The sequence below is a fragment of the Talpa europaea genome (assembly GCF_964194135.1).
Source record: "Talpa europaea genome assembly, chromosome: 5".
NCBI classification, from domain to species: Eukaryota; Metazoa; Chordata; class Mammalia; order Eulipotyphla; family Talpidae; genus Talpa; species Talpa europaea.
The window spans coordinates 117,266,709-117,289,946 of record NC_140071.1 but is presented as its reverse complement, the minus strand read 5'-3'; the positions used below and the strand labels follow the sequence as shown (position 1 = coordinate 117,289,946).

Sequence of the window (23,238 nt, the reverse complement as noted above, 5' to 3'; positions counted from 1 at the left end):
ATGAAAACATTTATGGAAAATACTTCAGAATGTTTTAAAGATAAATGATGTGATGCATACTTTAATGTTTAAAGAGTTTTAAATGTTAAGAGGTTTAAACATTTAAATGTTTAAATGTTTAAGAGGTTTAAAAGAATAAAGGATAACAATAATTACAACTATTATTTACTGAGCACTAAGCATTGTGTTTTGTACTTCATATGATGATGTTAGCTAGACTTTATCAAAGCCCTTCCAGCAGATTCTATTACCCTCATCTGGTATATATGAATCCTTGACACAGTATCTGTTTGATCCTTGAGCTCAGTCAGAATAAGCTTATAGGAAAAAAGGCTAAACTTTGACTTTGAAGAATAGATTGGAAAAGGCAATTCTTAATGTATACACCTAAATTACTGAATTTATGCTGTACTTTATTTATACATATTATTTTTCATATCATCTTTTTCTTAAAGATTCTAATCAGGTCAAATAGATTTTTAACTTTACAAAAATCCTTGTAAGAGTCTATGAACACTTAGAAATGGAAAAGTCTATGAAGAATAGTTACAGTAAAATGGAAAGAAATGAAGAAATTAGGTTGATGGAAAAGAAAAGGTATGTAGTGGAGAAGTATGCACTTGCTGTTTGAAAAAAGGAAAGTCATCATTATTGTGGGAAAGCAAAAAATGTCCTGCCATGGAAATTTCCACCTATCTAAACTTGAACTAATTTGTTTCTTCATTAAATGTGCTTCACTGCTCTTCCCTCTGCTAGTGAATGATGCCACCATCAATCTCCTCTTCCATTTCCATTAGTCAATAAGGCTTAAACTCTGCTGTTCCAACCCTGCTATTTGCAAGGTAGATGACCTTAGGAAGATTATTTGATGCCTAGTTTTCAATTACCTCATTGGTAAAATATGGATTAAAAATAGGCCATCATTTATAAGTTGTTAGAATTAAATTATATGGAGAGTCTCCATAGTTTTTATTGTTGGCACATGAGAATCATTTAGAATATTTACAAGTATTAGGTGTTCACAGAAATATGAACCAAAGACTGTTTTGGGGCAATTATTTTATACATATATATTTTATATATACATATATACATATTCTAATGTCTGTCTTTATAGACATAGCGCACATTAAATACTATAAAACAGTGTGAAGGAGTAAGCTCTACCTTCAGAACCAATTGAATTAATTTAAATATTAGTCTTACCATTTTCTGTGAGATCTTGAATACAACACTAACAACTGTAAGCCTCAGTTTCTCATTTGTGATATAATTATAGTGAACTTTCATTAACATACATAAATCATTCACATGATGCCTGCTGCAATTTAGTTCAAGTAATGCTAGTCATATTTAATATATAATTGAATTGTCCCCCAAGGTACAAAATTCAAACATAGGTGCATACTTTCTGACTGAAGAAAGACAACAGAATGTATTGTCAAGTTATTCTTTTTTTTTTTTGAAAGCATACATTAGTAGATGTTTGAACCTATAATCTGCAGACCAGATACAATGATATAAACCTACCTTGCCTCAATAAACATAAATTGGAAAAAATATTATATTAAGAAATCTTCCCTTTTATTTTCCAAGTCATCTTATTAATCAAATTACTTTCGTCAGTGCAAGGATGGGTACTCTAAGAGTAATAAAGGTAAGGAAGGATAGAAGAAATATGGAACTTAACTCACCTATCAGGACAGTGTCAAAGGCAGAATTAAATTAATGTTGAGTTGAAACAGAACAGCTGCTTTGCCCTCTGAAATGCTCAAAGACATACTCAAGCCCATAGCTGCTCCTAGATATTGTCAATTGACCTTTTCTCTTTGTTTCATGAATATTCCATTAACCATAAGCTTTCTAATTCCCAAAGAATAGAAATGGTCACTATAAAACTTTGCCAGCTGATTCACAGTTCATAGGTCACATATGGTGACAATGAATTTAACCACTTGTGAGATTACCCAAAGGAATATTGAATTACCAAATGTCATATACTCTGAAGGTAATTCTAAAAGAGGAATTTAAACACAATTTGAACAAAGGCAATGTCATGTGAATAAGTAAACAATCATGCAAATAGGAACACCTATCTGAATAAGCAAATTTCAACTGTCAGGTTAAAATCTCTACTGAAATTCCAAACATAATATTTATCCTCTCTCTCTCTCTCTCTCTCTCTCTCTCTCTCTCTCTCTCTCTCTCTCTCTCATTCTCCATCCCTCCTTGCTCCCTCGTGTATTTTAATGTGACTTCCACCTTCAAAGTTGAACTTGACACTAATGCCATTCAATGACAATTGACACTGGAAAGCCAGCCATGTTCCAGCAGGGACCAGGAGTCAGGAGTCAGGAGGATGGATGAGTCAACCCCTTAATCACTGTTGTTAAGGCACAGATACTCTTTAATATCGTGCTGTGGAAATCTAACATTTCACGTACACGGTCACACGTTATACAGGGCACCAAGGGTATGATGCATATTTTAACTACATTTATTTTAATGTTCTAACCCTTCAATACTGTGACTCTATGCCCTTGACAAACAAATTTCATACTTTTGACCTTGATTATGCTTTTTTGCAGACAGTACATGTGCCATGTTGCCAAAGAGAAATTGCTGAATTAGAAATGATTTAGTCAATCAAGTGTGCTCAACCACACATTTACAAGTAAAGACAAATGTAGTCAAAAGATACATTTCAAGGAGCAAATAGAAGATAATTCATTCTTTTTCCAATTTTGGACAATCTACAGAGTAGTTTTATTCTGATTAAATGATGCTTTCAAGTAATTGTAATATATCATTATGACACTAGTACAAGGAGCATCATCATTTTACACAAAATAAAAAGAAAACTACATTAAAACAGAAAAAAAGGTATGACACTAAACCCAGGATATTTAGACTTGAACAATCCTAGGATTAGGAAGAGTTAATAGCCACTTGGGAAAATTAGTACATTTTATAATTTCAACTTTATACAAAATCAGAAATTGAAATATTTTGTCTTAAAACAAAGTTGGGCATGGAATGATATAAAATATGATTTATAGCTTCCAAAGTAGTAAGAATAAAAGTAATAAGAAAAACATTAACAATAAAATATGTTTAAAAAGTTAACATTTATAAAAAAATACGAAAAATAGTAAAGTCAGACCAAATAATATTCAAGAGAAAAGGCAATAATATTAAAGGGACAAAACAGAAAGGTTATTTTATGATTAAATGCATAGATGAATTTGGAACTAGAGAAGTTACAAATCTTTACATGCTCAATGTCATGGCATTAAAATGTGTATATCAAAAATGAAATAAAAGACAAAAATATTAAACCAATCTCATATTAGAATAAGTTTTTTTTTATCTTATAACTTGTTTAAAAGATTGAAATGCAGGAATACACAGGATAAGAGGCCAGAGGGAACAGGCACATCTACAAGAGAGCTGGATATGTGAGAACAAGTGTCTCAGTAAGGAGGAGAGCCAGAAATCATCAGCAAGGGAAGGAAAATCTGAAAAAACAGTTAAGCCAAGTATGGTCCCACTTCACTGAGAGGCTGTCAGCCCTTCAGTCTCTCTCACTGGCCTGGGAAGAAAAGAGCATAATAGACTGTGAGCGCATACCCTGATCAAAAGTTCAACAAAAGACATCCAGATGACTGGAGATTGGTTCTGTGGTATAGAAAGTCACATGATCATCCCTGGCATCAAAAAACAAGAAAGTGCTCAAAAAAAAAAACCCACCATACACCTCTCCCTTCAAAATATTAGGAAAAGGAGAATAAATGAAACTAAAGACAGCAGACAGAGGAAATAATAAAAAATTAGAGCAGAATAAATGAAATAAAAATCAAAAAGTCAAAGGATCGATGAAACCAAAACCAGGTTCTTTGAAAAAAATCAATAAAATAGTCAAACCTCTAGCTAGACTCACTAAGGAAAGAAAGGGAGAAAAATCCATAAATAGAATCAGGGAGCCTCCCTGGTGGCACAAGGAGTTAAGACGCAGTACTATGAAGCTATCCGCAGCCACTGCAGCACTAGCTTGATCCTCAGCCAGGGAGCTGACCCACATGGTGCAGCAGACCTCTCCTGACTCGCCCACTATTCCCCTCAGCAGCATATTTCAGTAGATCTGCCTGTTCTGCTTCCCACTCTGTCTCTGGTGAATCCTCTCATCCCCCGCACCTCTGGCCTGCACTCCAGCTCTTGTATGCATAAATAAATAAATCTTTAAAAAAAAAAATCAGGAACAAGAGAAGAGAAATTGCAATAGGTATTTCATGAATACAGAAGATTGTAAGAAATTACTACAGGCACCTATATAACAACAAATTTTTTAAACTTAGATGAAATGGAGAAATTCTTAGCCCTTCAAAATGAACCAGGAAGAAACTGAAACAGTAATCAAAAGTCTCCCAAAGGACAAAAATTTGGGCCCATATGGTTTCACTAGTGAGTTCTACCAAACCCACAATGATGAATTAATATCTATGCTACTCAAACTCTTCCAAAATAGAGAAAGAGGGAAAGCTTCCAAATATGTCTTATGAGGTCAACATCCTCTGATACCAAAACCTGACAGACATCACAAAACAGAAGAATATAGACCAATTTCCATGATGAACATAGATGCAGAAATCCTCAAAAAAAAAAAAGCTTAGCAAACTACATGCAGCAATACAACAAGAGGGTCATACATCATGACTAAGTGGGATTGATTCCAGGGACACAGGGATGGTTCAAGAAGTCTGGATGTCCCCAACACTATTGTGTTGCCGCCAATGTATGATTTCAGATTTGATAATAGTTATGTTATATATTTTGGTGCTCCTTCACTTGGTGCATGTATATTGATGACTGTTATTACTTCTTGAAGTATTGTTCCCTTAATCATTATTTGTGTCTATCACAATCTCTTGTTACCTGTTTTATCTGGAAGTCTATTTTAGCTAATATAAGCATGGCTGTCCCTGCTTTTTTCTGGGACCCATTTGTTCACAGGGTTGTTTTCTCACATTTTACTTTGAGTCTATGTTTACCTTTATGCTCAGCTGAGTTTTATGGAGACAACAGAAAGTTGGTGTTAAATATGAGTTTGTTAAATGAGTGGGGAAAATGAATGAATGAGTAAATAAAAAAGGAATGTGTTACCACTTGTAGAGAATAATGTTCATGATTTATATACACTGTGATTTGAGCACATGAGATAATAGTAATTTTAGATTCTCATTTATGGTAATTATAATAAGTCTATGTATAAGTAGCCACAGACACTTGTCTTCTGACTGAAGAATACTCTCAAGTGAGTGAGAGAAACAGAGAGAATGGAATATGGGAGAAGGAGGCAGAGGATGAAGAGTGACTGCTTATTTGCTTTTTCATTTTCATGATGTCTTTTTGTACAACTGGAGTCCATGAGGTAAAATCACTTTTTGTTTTTTCAACTACAGAATTACTTATGTACCCAAAGTAAATTACTGTAGCTCTTATTAGATTTTCCATGTCCTTTATAACAAGAATTCTCAATCTGATGACCATCAACTACAAAGGGTTTTCTTGTTTATTGAGTTTTGTTTTCTTCTTTAACACAAAATCCATCCAGCCTCATGGAATAGTTTCAATATGGGGACATGTTAAGAACTTACTTTGTTCAATGAATTTTAGTAAAATGCCTTTCCAACCCACTCAAACTCAACCTACTATCCTCTAATAACCTACAGATTTTACTCCTTTCAGTTACTTTCTATCCCCTTCCATGTAGCTCATCCAGAGATGTATTGATATTTTAAGCTATTGATCACAGTTTTAAAGTTTACATTGGTAATCAACCTTTAATATTTTTCTGAATTTAAAAAAATTATTGGGATTTTCAATTTATCAGTTTCCCCCCTGGAAAAACAATTCAATGAAGAAGCTGAAATGTTAAACTAACAGGAATTAAGTCAAATACCTGAAAAGTTGCTTCAGGATGCTTTTCTTTCACCACAGGAGCAGCTGGAATTTCCTGGAGGGCTTTTGCTGCCTTTTTTTTGGCTTTTTCCATTTGAATATTGGTAAAATAGTTGACAGCAGCAAACTCGATAAGGGCCGAAAATACGAAAGCAAAGCAGACAGCTATGAACCAATCCATTGCAGTAGCATAGGACACTTTGGGCAAAGAATGTCGTGCACTGATGCTCAGCGTGGTCATGGTGAGGACTGTGGTTATTCCTTAAAAGAAAGTAAAGAACAAGGAGATAAATTACCTTACTTTTAAGGTAAGCAAAGCAAAGTAACAAAAGATCTATGGATTGGGGGTGGGGGCGTGGAGGGTTGCAGTTTACAATAACCAAAACCAAGTCATCTTTGATGAAAGATTCAAATCCTAGTGGTTCAGTAGAATTGGAACCGGCTTTGAAGTGGTTTACATCCTGACTGTTCTAATCATTGACTCAGTGTGACTTGTATTAAGTTAGGAAAACTCACTGGAATTCATTTAATATCTACTTACTGGGTTTCTGATAAAGATAAATAGTGTTTGAGACATCTACCAAACACTGAGTTGACATTAGTATCTAAGTCAACATAACTGAAAGATTCAACACACATACCTAACAGAAAGTGCAACTCGTTGAAGCACTGATTCTCATGTTGGGGTAGGAAGTTGGCAGTATTGCAAATTGGAGTATTAGAGTTTCTGGGGTAGGCATGGCCCACTGCTGTTGAGTATCACTACCAGAAAAAGTACAGATTATACAGATTTATAATCTTTTGCTGAATATTACCTATTGAAAAAAGTAATAAATAGACTAGCTATGAAAGAAACTAATTTATATAAAATGATAAAATTATATTCCTGGAAAAACAGATTTCTAGAACAATTTGGATTTAAAAAATATTGGACATCTACCACCCATCAATTTGTGGTCAACAGGAAAATATCTGCAAGGACAGAAATACTTCTGTCTTTTCAACAGGCTTCTGAAGCATATCATCTCCAGGAAAGCCTTCTCCTCAGCCTGGAAAAAGGATAGTCCCCATTCTCAGTAGAAAATTTCCATTTGCCACTGAAACTATAGAGAAATGCATTATTTATGGATGCTAATATCTGTACAGTTGTATTTTTCTACACCTGTATCTGTCCATCTGGTTAAATTTAGAAATTTTTATGGGGATTTACTTTATTCATTTAAACTCATTTTTTTTTTCATTTAAGCTCATTCAAAATAATGCCCAGAATAGCTCCTGAAGTTGTTATCCTCAGGAGTTTGGGGGTGATGATGGTGAACCATCTAAACTATATATTCCAATCCATGTAAATTCCCAGCTGAAAATCAAACAATATATATGAAACTGAAGTGATAGTGAACCTATGCAACAATAAAAGAATAATAATATTTTGATTTATGGATAAATAATATTATCTCCTCAACTCAGCATTTAATTATATTCTGACTTCTGCAGTTTCCTAATTGTCCCACATATGTAAGTGTTTTTTACACAACTTACTTGGGTATTGTCTTCTTGAGGGCAGGTGTGTAAATGATATCTCTAATTTACCATATTTCATAGTGTCAGGCAAAAGATAAATGCACAGTAAATACTCATTTTTCAGCTCCTCATAAAATTGTCATTGTTTGAAACTTGAAAATTTTGAGCAATTATATAGCATATAAACTATGTATATTTTTTGTATTTTTTAATTTTTTAAATTACTTAATTTTTTCTTTCTTTTTTAAAGATTTATTAATTTATTTATACAAGCACTGGGTACAGTCAGAAGTGCGGAAGGGTGAGAGAATTCACCAGAGTCAGAGCGGGGAGCAGAGCAGGCAGAAGGACCAAAGTACACTGCTGAGGGGAGCAGTGGGCGGCAGGAGAGGACTGCGCGCCATGTGGGACCCTCCTCTGGTGGCCGGGGAGTAGCCGGGGATCGAACCAGCGCTGCAGAGGCTGCGGGCAGCTTCGCAACCCAGCGCTCAACCGCTGCGACACCGGGGAGGCCCACTTAATTTTTTTCTTGTATCATTGTAGTCCCCATAGTTTTCCCACTACCATATCACCCGAGAACCATCACCATATTCCCTTGTTGACTATAGATCTTTTAAAAGCATTCCAAAATCTATAGAAAGAAGGAAACTTGAGATTATTCAACTGAAGTAACTGAAAGGAGAGATATCTGAATAAACCCTAAATGAACTTTGAAAACTTTTGGTTACAAAGTTTAAAGATAGATCATTTTTTCTTTTTATTCATAATAACTTAAGTTGAATGTTCAATTAAGAATTCAAAAATGGGGGCCTCCCTGGTGGCATAAGGGGTTAAGTTGCAGCCACCACAGCACCAGTTTTATTCCCTGGTCAGGGAGCTAAAACCCATGGCGCAGCAGACCTCTCCTGTCTCAACGGCTGCTCCCCTCAGCAGTGTATTTCATTCAGTCTGCCTGTTCTGTTCCCCACTCTATCTCTGGTGAATCCTCTCATTCTCTCACACTCCACACCTCTGGCCTGTACTCCAGTTCTTGTATGCATAAATTAATAAATCTTTTTTAAAAAGATTTCAAAAATGGGGGGAAGAAAAGGAAGAATTCAAAAATGCTCTACAATGTTCTTAGGTATGTAATTAGCATGTTTCCTCTAATATCAGAAATTATGATGAATATACTTAGAAATATAAAAAATATGTACAGTCTAAATAACAATAAAACTCAGAAGATTCTAGAGTCCATATGTGATAACCAAAAAGGAATCTCAAACTAAAATATAAGCAACAAAGGATTTTCCATGATCCAAAAATTATTTTCCAATTGTTAAGGGGGTGTAAATTAGTAGGTTTATGATTAAAGTTAAACGATGCCATGGACTCCAATCTCAAAATGTTGAATGTATGGCCACTTTCCATTTCATTTTCACTCTTTTCAGTCAGTTTGATTTTAAAGTTTGTGGAATAACCCTCCAGATATTCTGATTTGTATTTTATGAGTGGGGGTTAAATTAGAAAAGTAACTAATATAAACCATTGATTAAATATTTGAAGCTGTATTCTCTTTAGGTGTCAGAATATTCTTTCTTTCTTTCTTTCTTTCTTTTAAAAAGATTTATTTATTTATTTATACAAGCACTGGGTACAGTCAGAAGCGCCGGAGAGTGAAAGAATCCATCAGAGCCAGAGCGGGGAGCAGAACAGGCAGAAGGACCGAAGTACACTGCTGAGGGGAGCAGTGGGCGGCAGGAGAGGTCTGCGCGCCATGTGGAACCCGCGCTGGTGGTCGGGGATCGAACTGGTGCTGCACAGGCTTCAGGCAGCTTCGCAGCCCAGTGCTCAATTGCTGCACCACTAGGGGAGGGGAGGCCCCTCAGAATATTCTTTCTGCATGGTGTTCAAACTTAAAAAATCACTACAGTACCAGGGTTATGCTTATTATACCTGGTTATAGATGGACATTTGGTTCAAGAAACACTAAGAACAGCAAACAAAAACCAAACTTTCCAAAAAAGAATTAAGTTTCCTCTGTATCTAAGAAGACAGAGCATAGCTGACAATTACCATGAAAACATTTCAATAGCCATAGGTATTTTTTGACACATTCAAGTATTGATGCCAGTTCCTGCTTTTAGAATGCTGAATGTGCACCATATTGTTTGGCTAAGAGACTGGAATAGGATGTGTAAGAGGAGGCTAAGACTGTACACAAGAGTAAATTTTTGGCTGGCCGCTCCTAGAAAATGAACTAGTAACGATTTGGATATGCCAGCTGGCATGAGCTCATGTTTAATGTTTTACTATACTGAAATAATTAGAAAACTTACAGGCATGCAACTTTGGAGATAGAGAGGCCTGTGGAGAGTATATAACACACTCTACTTCTCATACTTAAACCAATTGTTGTGTTTTTGTATGATCTCTAGAGACATCCCTGACCAGCTAATTCTCTCCTTAAGTGAGGAGGGAAATGAGAATTAGGGATAAAAATATCAGCACAGGGCTAATTTTTTGCCTAAATCGCATTTCAAGTAGATTGCAGTGTGCACAAAATGCTTAAAACTAAACTTGTTTAGGAAAATACCATCCTGGAAACTCAATGAATAGTCTAATAATTACTTTTGAGACACATCTTAGGTCTTGGATCACTTAATTATTGAGCAAAATTTTCTTGGCACATGAGCCAAATGTCACCTCTCAAATGGAAAAAATATGTCCACTAAGTAACTTCAGCAAACATCCATATAATCTAACTCAGTGGCTCTTGAATTCTCCACAAGCTCCCTTAGCTCCATAACCTCTGTGAAGGCATAATGGCAGAGTCCTCAAAGTTAGACACTAATTAAAATAGTAAGTATTAAATTAGTTTTAATACTTAAAAGTATATGACATTGGTTTGGAAAAATTCCTAGAAACATACAATGTACTAAGACTGAATGATGAAAACTGAAAAAATTTGAATAGATCACTAGTAAAGAGATTGAATCAGTAATCAAATATTCCCAACAAGTCTGGGACTAGACAGTTTCAATGGTGAATTCTATCAACTAGTCAATGAAGAATTTATGCCAGTCCTTCCCAAACTCTTCTAAAACATAGAAGAGGGAATATTTCTAAACTTATTTTAGGTGTCTGTATTACCCTGATACCAAAATTCCAAATACACCACAATAAAAGAAAGTTATAAGCCAGTAATTTTGATTAACAAATACAAAACCAAATATTAGCAAACTGAATTCAACAGCACATTAAAAGGATCAACACCATGATAATTGTGATTTATTATAGGCCTGCAAGGATGATTCAAAATCCATAAATGAATCAATGTGATATATTAAACATTCACACATGAAGTCTAAAAAAATCTTATGATCATCACAATAGAAACAGAATATGCATTGAACAAAAATCTGCTTGATTTGTGATTAAAATGTTCCACAAAATGGCCTTCATAATAAAGGCCATGTATGACAAGCCTACAGCTAACAATCATACCAAAGGGTGATAAAGCCAAAAGTTTTTCATTTGAAATCAGGACAGGAAAAAGGATGCTTGCTCCATCATTATACTTAACATATTACTGGAAGTACTATACAGAGCTATTAGGCTAGAATTAAAAAAGGCATCTAAATTGGAAAAGAAAAAAATAACAACCACTATGCAGATGACATGCTGCTACATACAGAAAACTCTAGAGACTTCCAAAAAAAACCTGTTAGAACTAATAAACAAATTCATTAAAGCTGCAGGATATAAAAATCAATATGCAAAAATCTGTTGCATTTCTATACACCAATAACAAACTGTCAGGAAGAAAATTTTAAAAATTAATCATATTTACAATTGCATTCAAAATAATAGAATTCCTAGGAATAAATTAAGGAAATGAAAGTCATGTGCACTGAAAACTCTATGGTATTGAAGAAAGAAAATGAAGAAGGCACAAACAAACAGAAAGATAGCCTATACTCATGGATTGGAAGACTTAATATTATTAAAATGTCCATAATCCTAAATTAAAAGTTCCCAGGCAATCTACAGATTCAATGCAACTCACATCAGAATCACAATGTCAAACAAAATTACAATGTCATCATGCAGAGATGGAGCAAACAATCTAAAAATTTATGTAGAACCACAAAATCTTCTGAATATCCAAGCATCCTTGAGAAAGAACAAAGCTGGTGGTATCATGCTTCCTAATTTCAAACTATATTACAAAGCTACAGTGATAAATAACTGCATGATAGTGACTTAAAAATAGGCATATAGATCAATGAAACACAAAGGACAGCCCAGAAATAAACCCATAAATGTATGAGCAATTAATTTATGACAAAGGAGTTATGAATAGGAAGAAAGTACAGTATCACCAATAATGTTAAGAACACTGGATAGCCACATGTGACAGAATGAAACAAGACCACTCATTCTCTTACACAATATATGAAAAATAACTCAAAATGAATTAAAAACTTGAACATAACACATGACACCATAAAACTCCTAGAAAATATCATCAGTAAGCTCCTTGACATTAGTTGTGGTGATGATTTTTTACATGAGTCTCCAAAAGCAAAGTCAACAAAAGCAAGATTCAACACATGAGACTACATCAAATAAACAACTTTGTCCATCAAAGGAAATCAACAAAATAAGAAGGAAACCTACCGAATGGGAGAGAATATTTACAAGTCATATATCTAACAAGGGTTTAATATCCAAAATATATAAAGAACTCGTACAGCTCAAAAGCAAAACAACAACCAAAAAAATGATTAAAAAGCAAGCAGATCTGAATAGACATTTGTCCAAAGAAGACATACAAATGGCCAGCAGTTACATGAAAAAAATTCTCAATATCACTAACTATCAAGGAAATGTAAATTAAAAACACAACAAAAATCTCAGAACTATTAGAAAGTCCATTATCAAAAAGGAAAGATACAGCAAATGTTGGTGAAGATATGAAGAAAAGATGACCCTTGTATATTGTTTATTGCAAATTGGGCAACCACACATCGCTTCTCGGCCTTTTGGCTAAGATCAAGTGCAAATTGGGCAACCATTATAGAAACCAGTATGGAGGTTCTTTAAAATATTAAAAATAGAATTACTGTATAATCCAGCAATTTCAATTCCAGGCTTTTATCCAAAGAACATGAAAACCCTAATTCAAAAAGATATATGCACCCAGAACTCTTAGACATAAAGAATAAATTGGTGGTTACCATGGTTAGCGGGTGGTAGGAATGAAATGAATGAAAAGGGTCAAAAGATACAAAAAAATCAGTTATAAAATAAACAGTACTGTATTGCATATTTGAAAGTTGCTAAGAAACTAAATTTTAAACGTTTTCAACACAAAAATAATCCCTATGTATGGTGACAAATATTAACTAGATTACTTGTAGTGATCATTTCCCAATACATAAAAATATCAAATAGTTATTTTGTATACCTGAATATAATGTCATGTCAATTATACCTCAATTAAAATAATGTTATTTTAAATAAGTTTCTGAAGTTCTTTAGGACATTTATGCATAAAATGTAATAATGCCTACCTTCCTAAGTTAATGTGAAGATTATTTAAGATGACCCCCATCAGTATACAGCAAATCTTATCATTATTATTGCTACAACTAGTACCCTTACTTAATGATTCTTAATTTCCTTTTAATGTCTTATCTGGATAGAAAATATTGGGTGGGCACAGCTGTAATAAATGTTACCACTCCCCAAACCAACAGAAATGTTATTATCTGGGGATAAGTGAGACAGAACAGCAGATCCTGGCTTGTAATCAATCAAGAAAGCATCCAAATCAATCAAGAAAGAATTTGAGGGCTTCCCTGGTGGCACAAGGGGTTAAGACCCAGCACTATGAAGCTACCAGCAGTCACTACAGCATGAGTTCTATCCCAGGCCAGGGAGGTGATCCACATGGCACAGCAGACCTCTCCTGCCTTGCCCGCTGCTCCCCTCAGCAGTGTATTTCAATCAATCTGCCTGTTCTGTTCCCCAATCTGTCTCTGGTGAATCCTCTCAACCCCCCACATCTCTGGCCTGTACCCCAGTTCTTATATGCATAAAATAAATAAATCTTAAAAAATAAAGCATTTGAACCAACTGCACTAACAAAAAATAGAGCAATTCTGATAATTTTCTTTCTTATCCTACCACTGAATGCATTTGCCATTTATAATCAACAGAAAACTTAATAAATATAATTATAACTAGGTTTATTATTCAAAATAGAACTGATGTGAAAAAGACACTAACATCTATAAAAATTTAAAATTAGTGTGTTCTGTATTTCACATAAGTTTGAATGTAACATGTAGGAAGTCACTATGAATACAAAGAAAAAAATGTGTGTTTTTAAAATAGTAGGTCTATAAAATATAATAATGAAGTAAGAAACCAAGCATATAATATCTTCCAATTCAATGCATTTAAATCATTTGCATTTTGTGCCTCTTCATTAAAAGGCAAATTATTCTAAGGCTTTCATATTCATTCAGCCATGACTGTTATTTGTTTTATTTTAAGCTCCCAGCACATTTCATTTTAACACCTAGATATGATTTTAATTCAATTACACAGCATTAAGCTAAGAGTTTAGGAATATACCAAAAGTGAAATTATATCCAGATTCACACTTGGTCTTCACTTGCCTGGTCTCAGTAAGGGAAATCTGAGGTGGACCCAAAGGAATGTAAGGACTTCCCATATCTCCTCAAGTCATATTACCTTATATTGGCTAGACAAAAATAATTATTTGCTCAGTATAGTCTGAAATACCACTGTCAACCACTTTCTTAGAAATGATGCATAAGGGTTATTCCCATGAATCATAATCAAAAAGTAATGTGGATAAAAATACCCAAGTAATGAATTGCAATTACCAAATACAGTCCTAGCAGGAACCGATTCCTTATTTATCCAGAAAGAAACTTGAGAAAGAATCACTGTCATAATACATGGAATGTACGTCTGAATCATAAAGTAACCCATCTTCCGTCTGAGGTGGAAGTAAACCGTCATAACAATATATTCACCTACAAATAAAACATCAGGAAAATGTGTTATTGGATCTGCAGGCAATTATTCAATGGCTTCATAATCATATTTCAGACTAACAAACAGTATTCTATGCAAAGAAATGATCTTTTTTGCATAGAAACACAAACATTGAGAATTATGTAGTTCCTAACTAGGGAGGAAATGATACTGAGCATCATTATACAGGAAAGCACTTTTGTTTTATGTAGTGATTACACAGTTTAATATATAGGGCTATAACTTTTAAAAACTTTCAGTGCTTTCTAGTTTAAAGATCTAATACTGAGAAAGCAATTAGCCTTAATTTTCAGCAGCTTTTGAGGGTAAAATTTACACCTAACTTTTATAGAAAACTACTAGAATAAATGGAAATACACACACAAACACCCATATATCATTATGTTGTACATCTGAAATTAAAGAATATGTATATGAAATAAACATTATGTATTAAAAATAAGGTTCAATTTTTTAAAGTTTTGAAATACACAGATATATATTATATCTACACATATACACAGGGAGAGTCTTCTTTCTGCCTTAGTTTTAGGAATAACTGTATTTCTAAATGTTACATATATGGAGAAAAATACAAAGACACTGTTGTGCCACAGAGTTATACGTAACATTCAAGTATATCTTACTGCTATTCATACAAAATAACTAAAAAGCTCATAAGTGAAACAACCATAATATTTCTGGGAGCTGTTGATAAATATTTTTAATGTTACAACAAGAAAGAATATATTAAGAAAGTTTGTTAAGAAGCAATAACTCTATTCTTAGACAGTGAAGACTCAAATCATCCCAGGTATGTTTTCAATCCCACTTGCAGGCTGGAAAATAAATACTTTCAAAAAATATTTTTTCCTGGTAACATGTATAGGTAAGGAATAGTTTTACAACAAGGAATAATCAGCCAATTTTCTCCATTAAATGTGATAAAAACTAAGCTCTATGATTTTATCCATTCACATTCCAAGGCAAATACAAATCAAGAATCAACGATGGTAATAACTCATCTACTCATAGAACAGTTTTAACATTTTCCTCCAAGATATTTTGTCATTAAAGCTTTCTATTTTGCTTTTGCCTTTGTAAAGACATAAAGGGAGGGCATCACAAATTTAGACAGGGTGAAAAAAGATTTGGGAAAATCACCAAAAAAGACCAAGAAAATCTAGTGTTCAGAAATAAGTGGTGAGACATCTTGCCTCAAGATTCTGTTGAAAATCATTTAAAATATTTGATTATTGACTTTCATTTCCAGTAAGAAAATCAGTTTACTTCTCACATCTCACCAACCCAAAATTTGTTTTAAAGTATTATAATTGTATAAATATAGCATAAATGAACAAATATAAACCTAAATAAAGAAATTCTGTACTGTTATTTATGTATCAACTTTATCTCTAGAAACATTTTGTTGTTCTCCGAAAACATTATATATTTTCAGTGAAAAAACTAACACAAAACTCCACTATCAATGTCAAGTAGTATGAGTTTAATTGTTAAACATCTCACCGGTGATGGATTTGATAGTTTCACTTGATACAGTTTGCCCAACCAAGTCATATTGGACTAAGCTGGAAGACTCCTTTGGAACTTCTACAGATTTCTCAGGACCTTTTGTCCAGGTATAAATCATCTCACTCTTTGGATATGCATCTGAATAAAAGCACAGATTGTGGCTAGAGTCAGTGCTGCTTTCTCATCAGCATTGATGATCACCATTCAAGAATATTACATATGTTCCCAAATGATGCAACAAAGGAATATAACAATCATTATTACTTATTTAAACATGCTAAAGTTTAGAAAACTGTAGAGGTTAAATAGACAACATTCCAACTCAGCATGTATCTTCTTTCTATGCCAAAGAATGGAGAGACTCAAACTAAGGCAACTACAATACCATGTTGTTTCCAGGCTAATAGAAGAGTCACCTGAAAAGGAAAAAAATATTAAGCCGACCCTCCCAAACTACCATCAAAGTATTTCTTCCCTTGAATTCACTCTCACTCTTTTCTTTGACCAACACTGACTTCTTCCACCCCAATGCAGCTCTGCCAATTAGAAGCAGATCAGATGCTTATATAATAACACAACAAAAAATGAAAGCAATGCCTACTATTGGGAGAGTTTTCAGAGGTCACCTATTCCAGCCCATATCTCTGGGCAATACCCATTCTGTTGGGAACTACTCTGCGGTGACAACTGGCTACCTGTTTGTGAAGCTCTCCATGGAATATAAATAATTGCACAACAAGTTCCACTGCTTTTAAACTCTTACAATCAGGATATTTTCCCTTCCATCTACAATAAATTCCTCTCCGGGGCCATTCAAATTCATTTTCTATTATTTGGTGTTCAATGCAAATGGAGACAAGCTGCTTGCTTACCTGTCTACCCAGAGTAGATAGATTGATTCACACACAGATAAGTTAAAAAGAACCAAGATGAATCATGTGCTTCCTGCCACAAATCTTCCTAAAATGGCCAAAGCACAGTAGGTCCTCTGTGGAACTGTTTAATTCCACAAAAGCAGTTAGTTGACACCTACAGAGGCTATCTTCACAAAAGACTTTGCAAAACAAAATGTGAGCTTCTTGTTGTCATTTGCAGTGTACTGGTAGGTATCAATGTTTATCTCCTGAGGTGTATTCAAGCCTAATCACACAGTAAAGCCCCCAACTATTCTTATCCATAATATTTTAGATCAGATCTTCCTTCTTTTTGCTATTTTTTTTGCTAATATAACCTTTTATTTTCCTGGTATTTTTTCATCTTCATGAAATATAAACAAAGGTAAGTGGGATTTCACCTTTCCAGGTAATTAAGGTTCCATATTTACTAAGGATGAAGTGCCACTCTCTTTAATTCCCAGATTCCAGTGAATATGATTCCAAGGAATGATTTATTTTACACAAATCCTGATTGAGCACCAACTATGCTTAAGTCACCCCAAAGAATACTTTCTGTGAGAAGTAGAGGGGGTGGAGGAAAAGCACTTCTCTTAGATAAGAAATATCTTGGGGGCCTCCCTGGTGGCGCAATGGGTTAAGCACCACACTATGAAACATCTGCAGCCTCTGCAGCACAAGTTCAATCCTGGCCAGCCAGGGAGAAACCCACATGGCGAGGCAGACCTCTCCTGTCTTGCCCACTGCTCCCCTCAGCAGTGTATTTCAGGCAGTCTGCCTGTTCTGTTCCCCACTCGGTCTCTGATGGGTCCTCTCACCCCCCGCATCTCTGGCCTGTACCCCAGCTCTTGTATGCATAAATAAATAAATATTTTAAAAAGAAAGAACTATCTTGGGTGAAATTGAAAGTATTGTATCACAAATTGTTTTAAATTCTGGCCCCAGTGAGATCAACTCTTTCTGTCTACATATTTTTCCTGTTTTTATCATCTCTCACTAAGTCACTGGTCAGACACCAGATGACTCTCTCTAGCATCAAGTTAGCCTAACTGAATATTGTGATTACTAGAGGTTATAAAAAGAATAGTGACTGACAATTTTCATTAAGTTACGCAACGAGCAATGGTAACAGCAGGCGACAGTTTCACAATCAGAGCAACTAAGAATCTGAAGCAATAGTAAAAGCCAACATCTATTTGTGGTAGATTCTTATTGAATCAAATATTTCAGGCAGACATTAAACCAAGCAATGGCATTTTGCTGCCATCTCTAAGAAGGGAACTTGGGGGAAAGGAATTTCTTCCTCTCCCCCATTCATTTCATTCTCTTATGCTCATCTACACAGAATATTCCCAAATCAATCCACTTCACACCTTCTCCTCTAGTAACATTTTAATCCGAGACACTGTTGATTTTGAATGTACTAAAATAACAGCCCCCAGTTCCTCTGTTTCCCCTCTAGTCTCTCTCTCTATAAAACATTCTTCACAGAAAAGTTGAAGTGAAATTGTGAAATATCAGTGAATATCTTGCCCCTTAGTAAAACCTTCCAAGGGCTTCCTATAGCATTTAGAATAGAATTCAAACTCCAAAATGTGGTCTGAAAAGCACTATATTATCTGCTCTGTTTACATATCAAATCACACCTCCTACTATATTTTTGTCATGATCCTTAATTACTCTGGAAAGAGAAAAATTCCACTTAACTATGTTTACTATTCATGGAAATGAAAGAATACCTGGACAGAAAAATTTATTCTAGCCAAGTATTATAGCTAAAAGAAGGAAGACCTTGTTTAAAATATTGTGGGCAGGAGCATGGGGAATTTTATACTATTGCTTATGTTTTTTAAGTTATGGCCCAGCAATAAGTCCTGAAACTTCTTTGGTCTTTTTTTCAAGTCTTCCATAAAGGACAGTACTTGGAATAGAAACTACTAAATTATAAAACAAAAATATATCATTTATATTTTCTTTTTTTTAAAGTTTTATTTTTTATTTATTTATACAAGAACTGGGATATAGGTCAGATGCAAGGGAAGGTGAGAAGATTCACCAGAGACACAGCGGGGAACAGAACAGGCAGACTGACGAAATACACTGCTGAGGGGAGCAGCGGGCAAGACAGGAGAGGTCTGCCATGCCATGTGGGACCCTCGCTGGCAGGCTGGGATACAACCTGCGCTGCTGAGGCTGCGGACAGCTTCACAGCATGGTGCTCAACCGCCTATGCCACCAGGGGAGGCCTGTCTTATATTTTCTATATTACCACAACACACATAGTTCAAAGTTCCCTGAATTATAATACTGAACACCAGCCTATTACTTATAGTCAGTCTTCTTAGTCTCTGGGTAGAAATAGGGTTTTGCCTTTTTGGGAAAGGATTTTGTTTTGACTTATTTAGCTAAATATGCTAGTTAATAAACAGTCTCCTAAAAGTCAAACATTTGACAGTCGTTGTCATGGACAATGATTTCAATGTTGAATCATCAAAATTCATGCACATATATAAATATGAACTTGAATGAGGTCATCGTAAATTCTAACAGTATTTTTATTATCACTTACAACTCCCAAATTTCAGAGGACATGCGTGACCATCCATGGGGAAATCCACCAATCTCATAGGACACTCCGCACTTATGGTAAGTCTACGATGGAAAAAGGTAATTAAACAAAATCAACTCTTTCTTAAAAAATAACCTTATAGATCTCTTAAATAAAAAGAATAAGTGACAGAAGAAAGTAAAGGAAGAAGGGGGAGAAGGAGCGTGGGAGGAAGGGAGGAAGGAAGAAAGGAAGAAAGAAAGAAAGGAAGGGAGGGAGGGAGGGGAGGGGAGAGGAGGGGAGGGAGGGAGGGAGGGGAAGGGAGGGGAGGGGAGGGGAGGAAGGAAGGAAGGAAGGAAAGAAGGAAGGAAGGAAGGAAGGAAGGAAGGAAGGAAGGAAGGAAGGAAGGAAGGAAGGAAGGAAGGAAGGAAGGAAAAAGAAAAAATGACCACCTCATGGTGTATAAAATAGTGCCATTTCTCATAATTCTAAAAAGCTTATTTGGAGCTGTCATATTATGTGAAACAGATTTCTTTCCATTCCTGAAGAAAGTGTCAGGGGTCCATACTTTTGTTACCATCATATTGTTCAATCTCAAAATTTCAATGGGACCATCATATTTTAGTCTTTTGTCAATCCACGTCTGTCTGAAGAACACATCCATTGTATATTCCTAGGGAAATTAGTTTGTCACATGTCAAATCCCAGGTGACTATACACACATATGCAGATAAAAATGCAGCAAATTCTGACCTCTTTATTAGCCATAAAAAAACTATACCAGATATAATTTATATGAACAGAAATTTCCTTAAATCAATAAAGTAAAAAGATTTTCAACAATTTAAGCATGTTATGTCCACATTGATATCATAATCCTCTACATTTGTTAAAGAAATTTATAAATTACCATACATATTAATCAATCAAGAATAATTACTATAATTTAATAAAACTGCCAGCACCAGGTAATTACAGTTGTACTTTATTTTAGACAAAATAGAAAAATGAGTTAGTATATAACAAATATCATTGTATAATTAATTGTAAAATTATAGGCATCTCTTTAAGACAAAGTAAAATATGTAAAAGAGAAATCGATCACAAAATTTACTGAAGTTAGTCTAGAAGCCTAGGGCCAAGGAGAAAAAATTGTTTCTTTGATCTGTAAATTAAGTACCTTCAATATTAGAGAGTACAACTGAACGGATAAATTCATCCTACTCTGTGCTGCTTGTTCTAAGCTCATTAAGCAGGAGAGCACAGGAGGAAGAGGAGGAGAGTGGGGTAAGAAACTAGACCAACACGAAATACTACATGCATTTAGAACTACTGTATAGTTTCATATTAAATCTAATTACACTCTCTAATATTCTCCTTTTCAATAATTTTCTAAGGGAAAAGAAAACTTCACACAAGGTTTTGCTGTGGGGACTACTAATAGGAAAGTTCTTTTCTTTATTGAGAAAAACTCCTAGCCAAAAAATACTCAAATGTTAAAGATGAAATGCAAATTCAGTAACTCCCTACAAACCTCTGACTCTAATTAGGCTGTACTTTCATTTTGTGATTGACAACAAAATAAACATGAATTGCCTTCTTTTCTGCATGCTTTCTTCAAATCCCAAAAGTTACATTAAATTTCCCAAATACCTACCATTTCAACATCAGAAACAGGGCCAAAGCTGGTGACATATATGTCAGTTTTCACTTCTGTAACAGGTCCTGGTAGGCATGAAGTAAATAAGTGTGAAAAAATAATTACTCATTTTACAGGCAAGGTGGATGGATAATTAAAGAGTAAAGACAGACATGATACATCATGTTTTTACAGGCATCTTAAGTTTTCAGTGACATAACATCTCTACAAAAATGTAGACCAAAAAAAATAAAAGTGCATTGTTTACTTACGGCAAAAAGAAACCCCAATTACTTACCAGAACCTTGTTTCTTCAAAGATATACCACCCCTAGGCACTGTGCAGGCAGTGCAGAAAACAAAAGTGTTCAGCCTTTGTGATTTTTTATAGTCCATCATCTGATTGCCCTCGAGTAAAGGTGTGAGTTTTTAAAAAAAAGAACTTGGCCAGTAGAGTGGGGAGGAGAAAAACATAATGGCCATAAAAAGTGCATCTTTGAAGAAGACACAAAGAAATAGAAAGACATCCCCTGCTCATGGATTGGAAGAATAAACATTATTAAAATGGCCATCCTACCAAAAGCAATATACAGATTCAATGCTATTCCAATCAAAATTTCAATGTCATTCTTCAAAGAAATAGAACAATTATTGATGAAATTCATATGGAATCACCAAAAACCCCGAATAGCCAAAGCTTCCTGAAAAAAAAAGAAGGAAATGGAGGCATCAAACTCCCAGACTTCAAACTATACTACAAAGCCATAATCATCAAAACTGCATGGTACTGGAACAAGAACAGACATACAGATCAATGGAATCGAATAGAAAATCCAGAAATAAACCCACAGATTTATGGTCAACTAATCTTTGACAAAGGAGCAAAGACTATGCATTGGAGCAAAGAAAGTTTGTTCAATAAATGGTGCTGGGAAAACTGGGTTGCTACATGCAAAAGAATGAAGCTTGACCACTACCTCACACCATACACAAAAATCAACTCAAAATGGATTAAAGAACTAGACATAAGACCTGAAACCATAAAATGCATAGAAGGAAATATAGGTGAAACACTATGTGATAGGCACATCAAAGACATCTTTACAGACACATCACCCAAAGTAGTGATAGTGAAGGCAAAGATAAATAGTTGGGACTACATCAAATTAAAGAGCTTCTGCACAGCAAGAGACAATAACAAAAACAAAGAGAAACCCCACCAACTGGGAGAACATTTTTGCACCCAACACTAATGATAAAGGACTGATCACAAAAATCTGCAAAGAGCTGATGAGACTCAACAACAACAAAGAAAATATCCAGTCCAAAAATGGGCAGAAGAGCTAAAAAGAAACTTCTCTGAAGAGGAAATGCAAATGGCCTACAGACATATGAAAAAATGTTCAACATCACTTGTAATCAGGGAAATGCAAATCAAAACTACCATGAGATACCATCTCACACCAGTGAGAATGGCACATATTAAAAAAAACTAGCAACAACAAATGTTGGCGAGGTTGTGGAGAAAAAGTAACTCTCCTGCACTGTTGGTGGGAGTGCAAACTGGTCCAACCATTATGGAGAGCTGTGTGGAGATTTCTGGACCTACTAAACATACAGCTTCCATATGATCCAGCGATTCCACTCCTAGGTATTTACCCAAAGGACACAGAAACATCAATTCCAAAGAACACCTGCACCCCTATGTTTAAAGCAGCACTGTTTACGATAGCTAAGCTTTGGAAACAACCCAAATGCCCAAAAATAGATGACTGGATCAAGAAGATGTGGTACATATACACCATGGAATATTACTCAGCATTCAAAAAAGATAAACACATGCAATTTGCAGCAACATGGATGGCGCTGGAAGGGATCATGCTCAGCGAAATAAGCCAGAAAGAAAAAGAAAAATACCGGATGGTCTCACTCATAGCAGGAATCTAGAAAACTTAAATAAGGGACCAGGAAAATGAATAACTATAAGAAAGTGAAAATCATAATCAACAAAAAAACTATGAACCAGAGACACTCTATGGGGGGTGGGGGGCGGGGAGGGAAGGGATCGGGATCAAAATAAGGGGGTTGCAA

General features: G+C 34.9%; 1 protein-coding gene across 3 annotated transcripts in view; it reads right to left on the bottom strand.

The window, feature by feature from the left end:
• Positions 1-23,238, bottom strand: part of GABRA4 (gamma-aminobutyric acid type A receptor subunit alpha4) — a gene marked incomplete at both ends in the record, with an annotated part of 64,944 nt that overhangs the window by 26,692 nt on the left and 15,014 nt on the right. The window contains 6 exons of one of the 3 annotated variants that reach the window (XM_084233190.1): positions 5,960-6,219; positions 14,382-14,534; positions 16,063-16,206; positions 19,531-19,613; positions 19,962-20,182; positions 21,167-21,234. In XM_084233190.1, the coding sequence (XP_084089316.1) occupies positions 5,960-6,219; positions 14,382-14,534; positions 16,063-16,206; positions 19,531-19,613; positions 19,962-20,182; positions 21,167-21,234 (929 nt within the window). The remainder of the gene's footprint in view (positions 1-5,959; positions 6,220-14,381; positions 14,535-16,062; positions 16,207-19,530; positions 19,614-19,961; positions 20,183-21,166; positions 21,235-23,238) is intronic. The other 2 variants (XM_084233191.1, XM_084233192.1) reach the window with 2 other exon arrangements.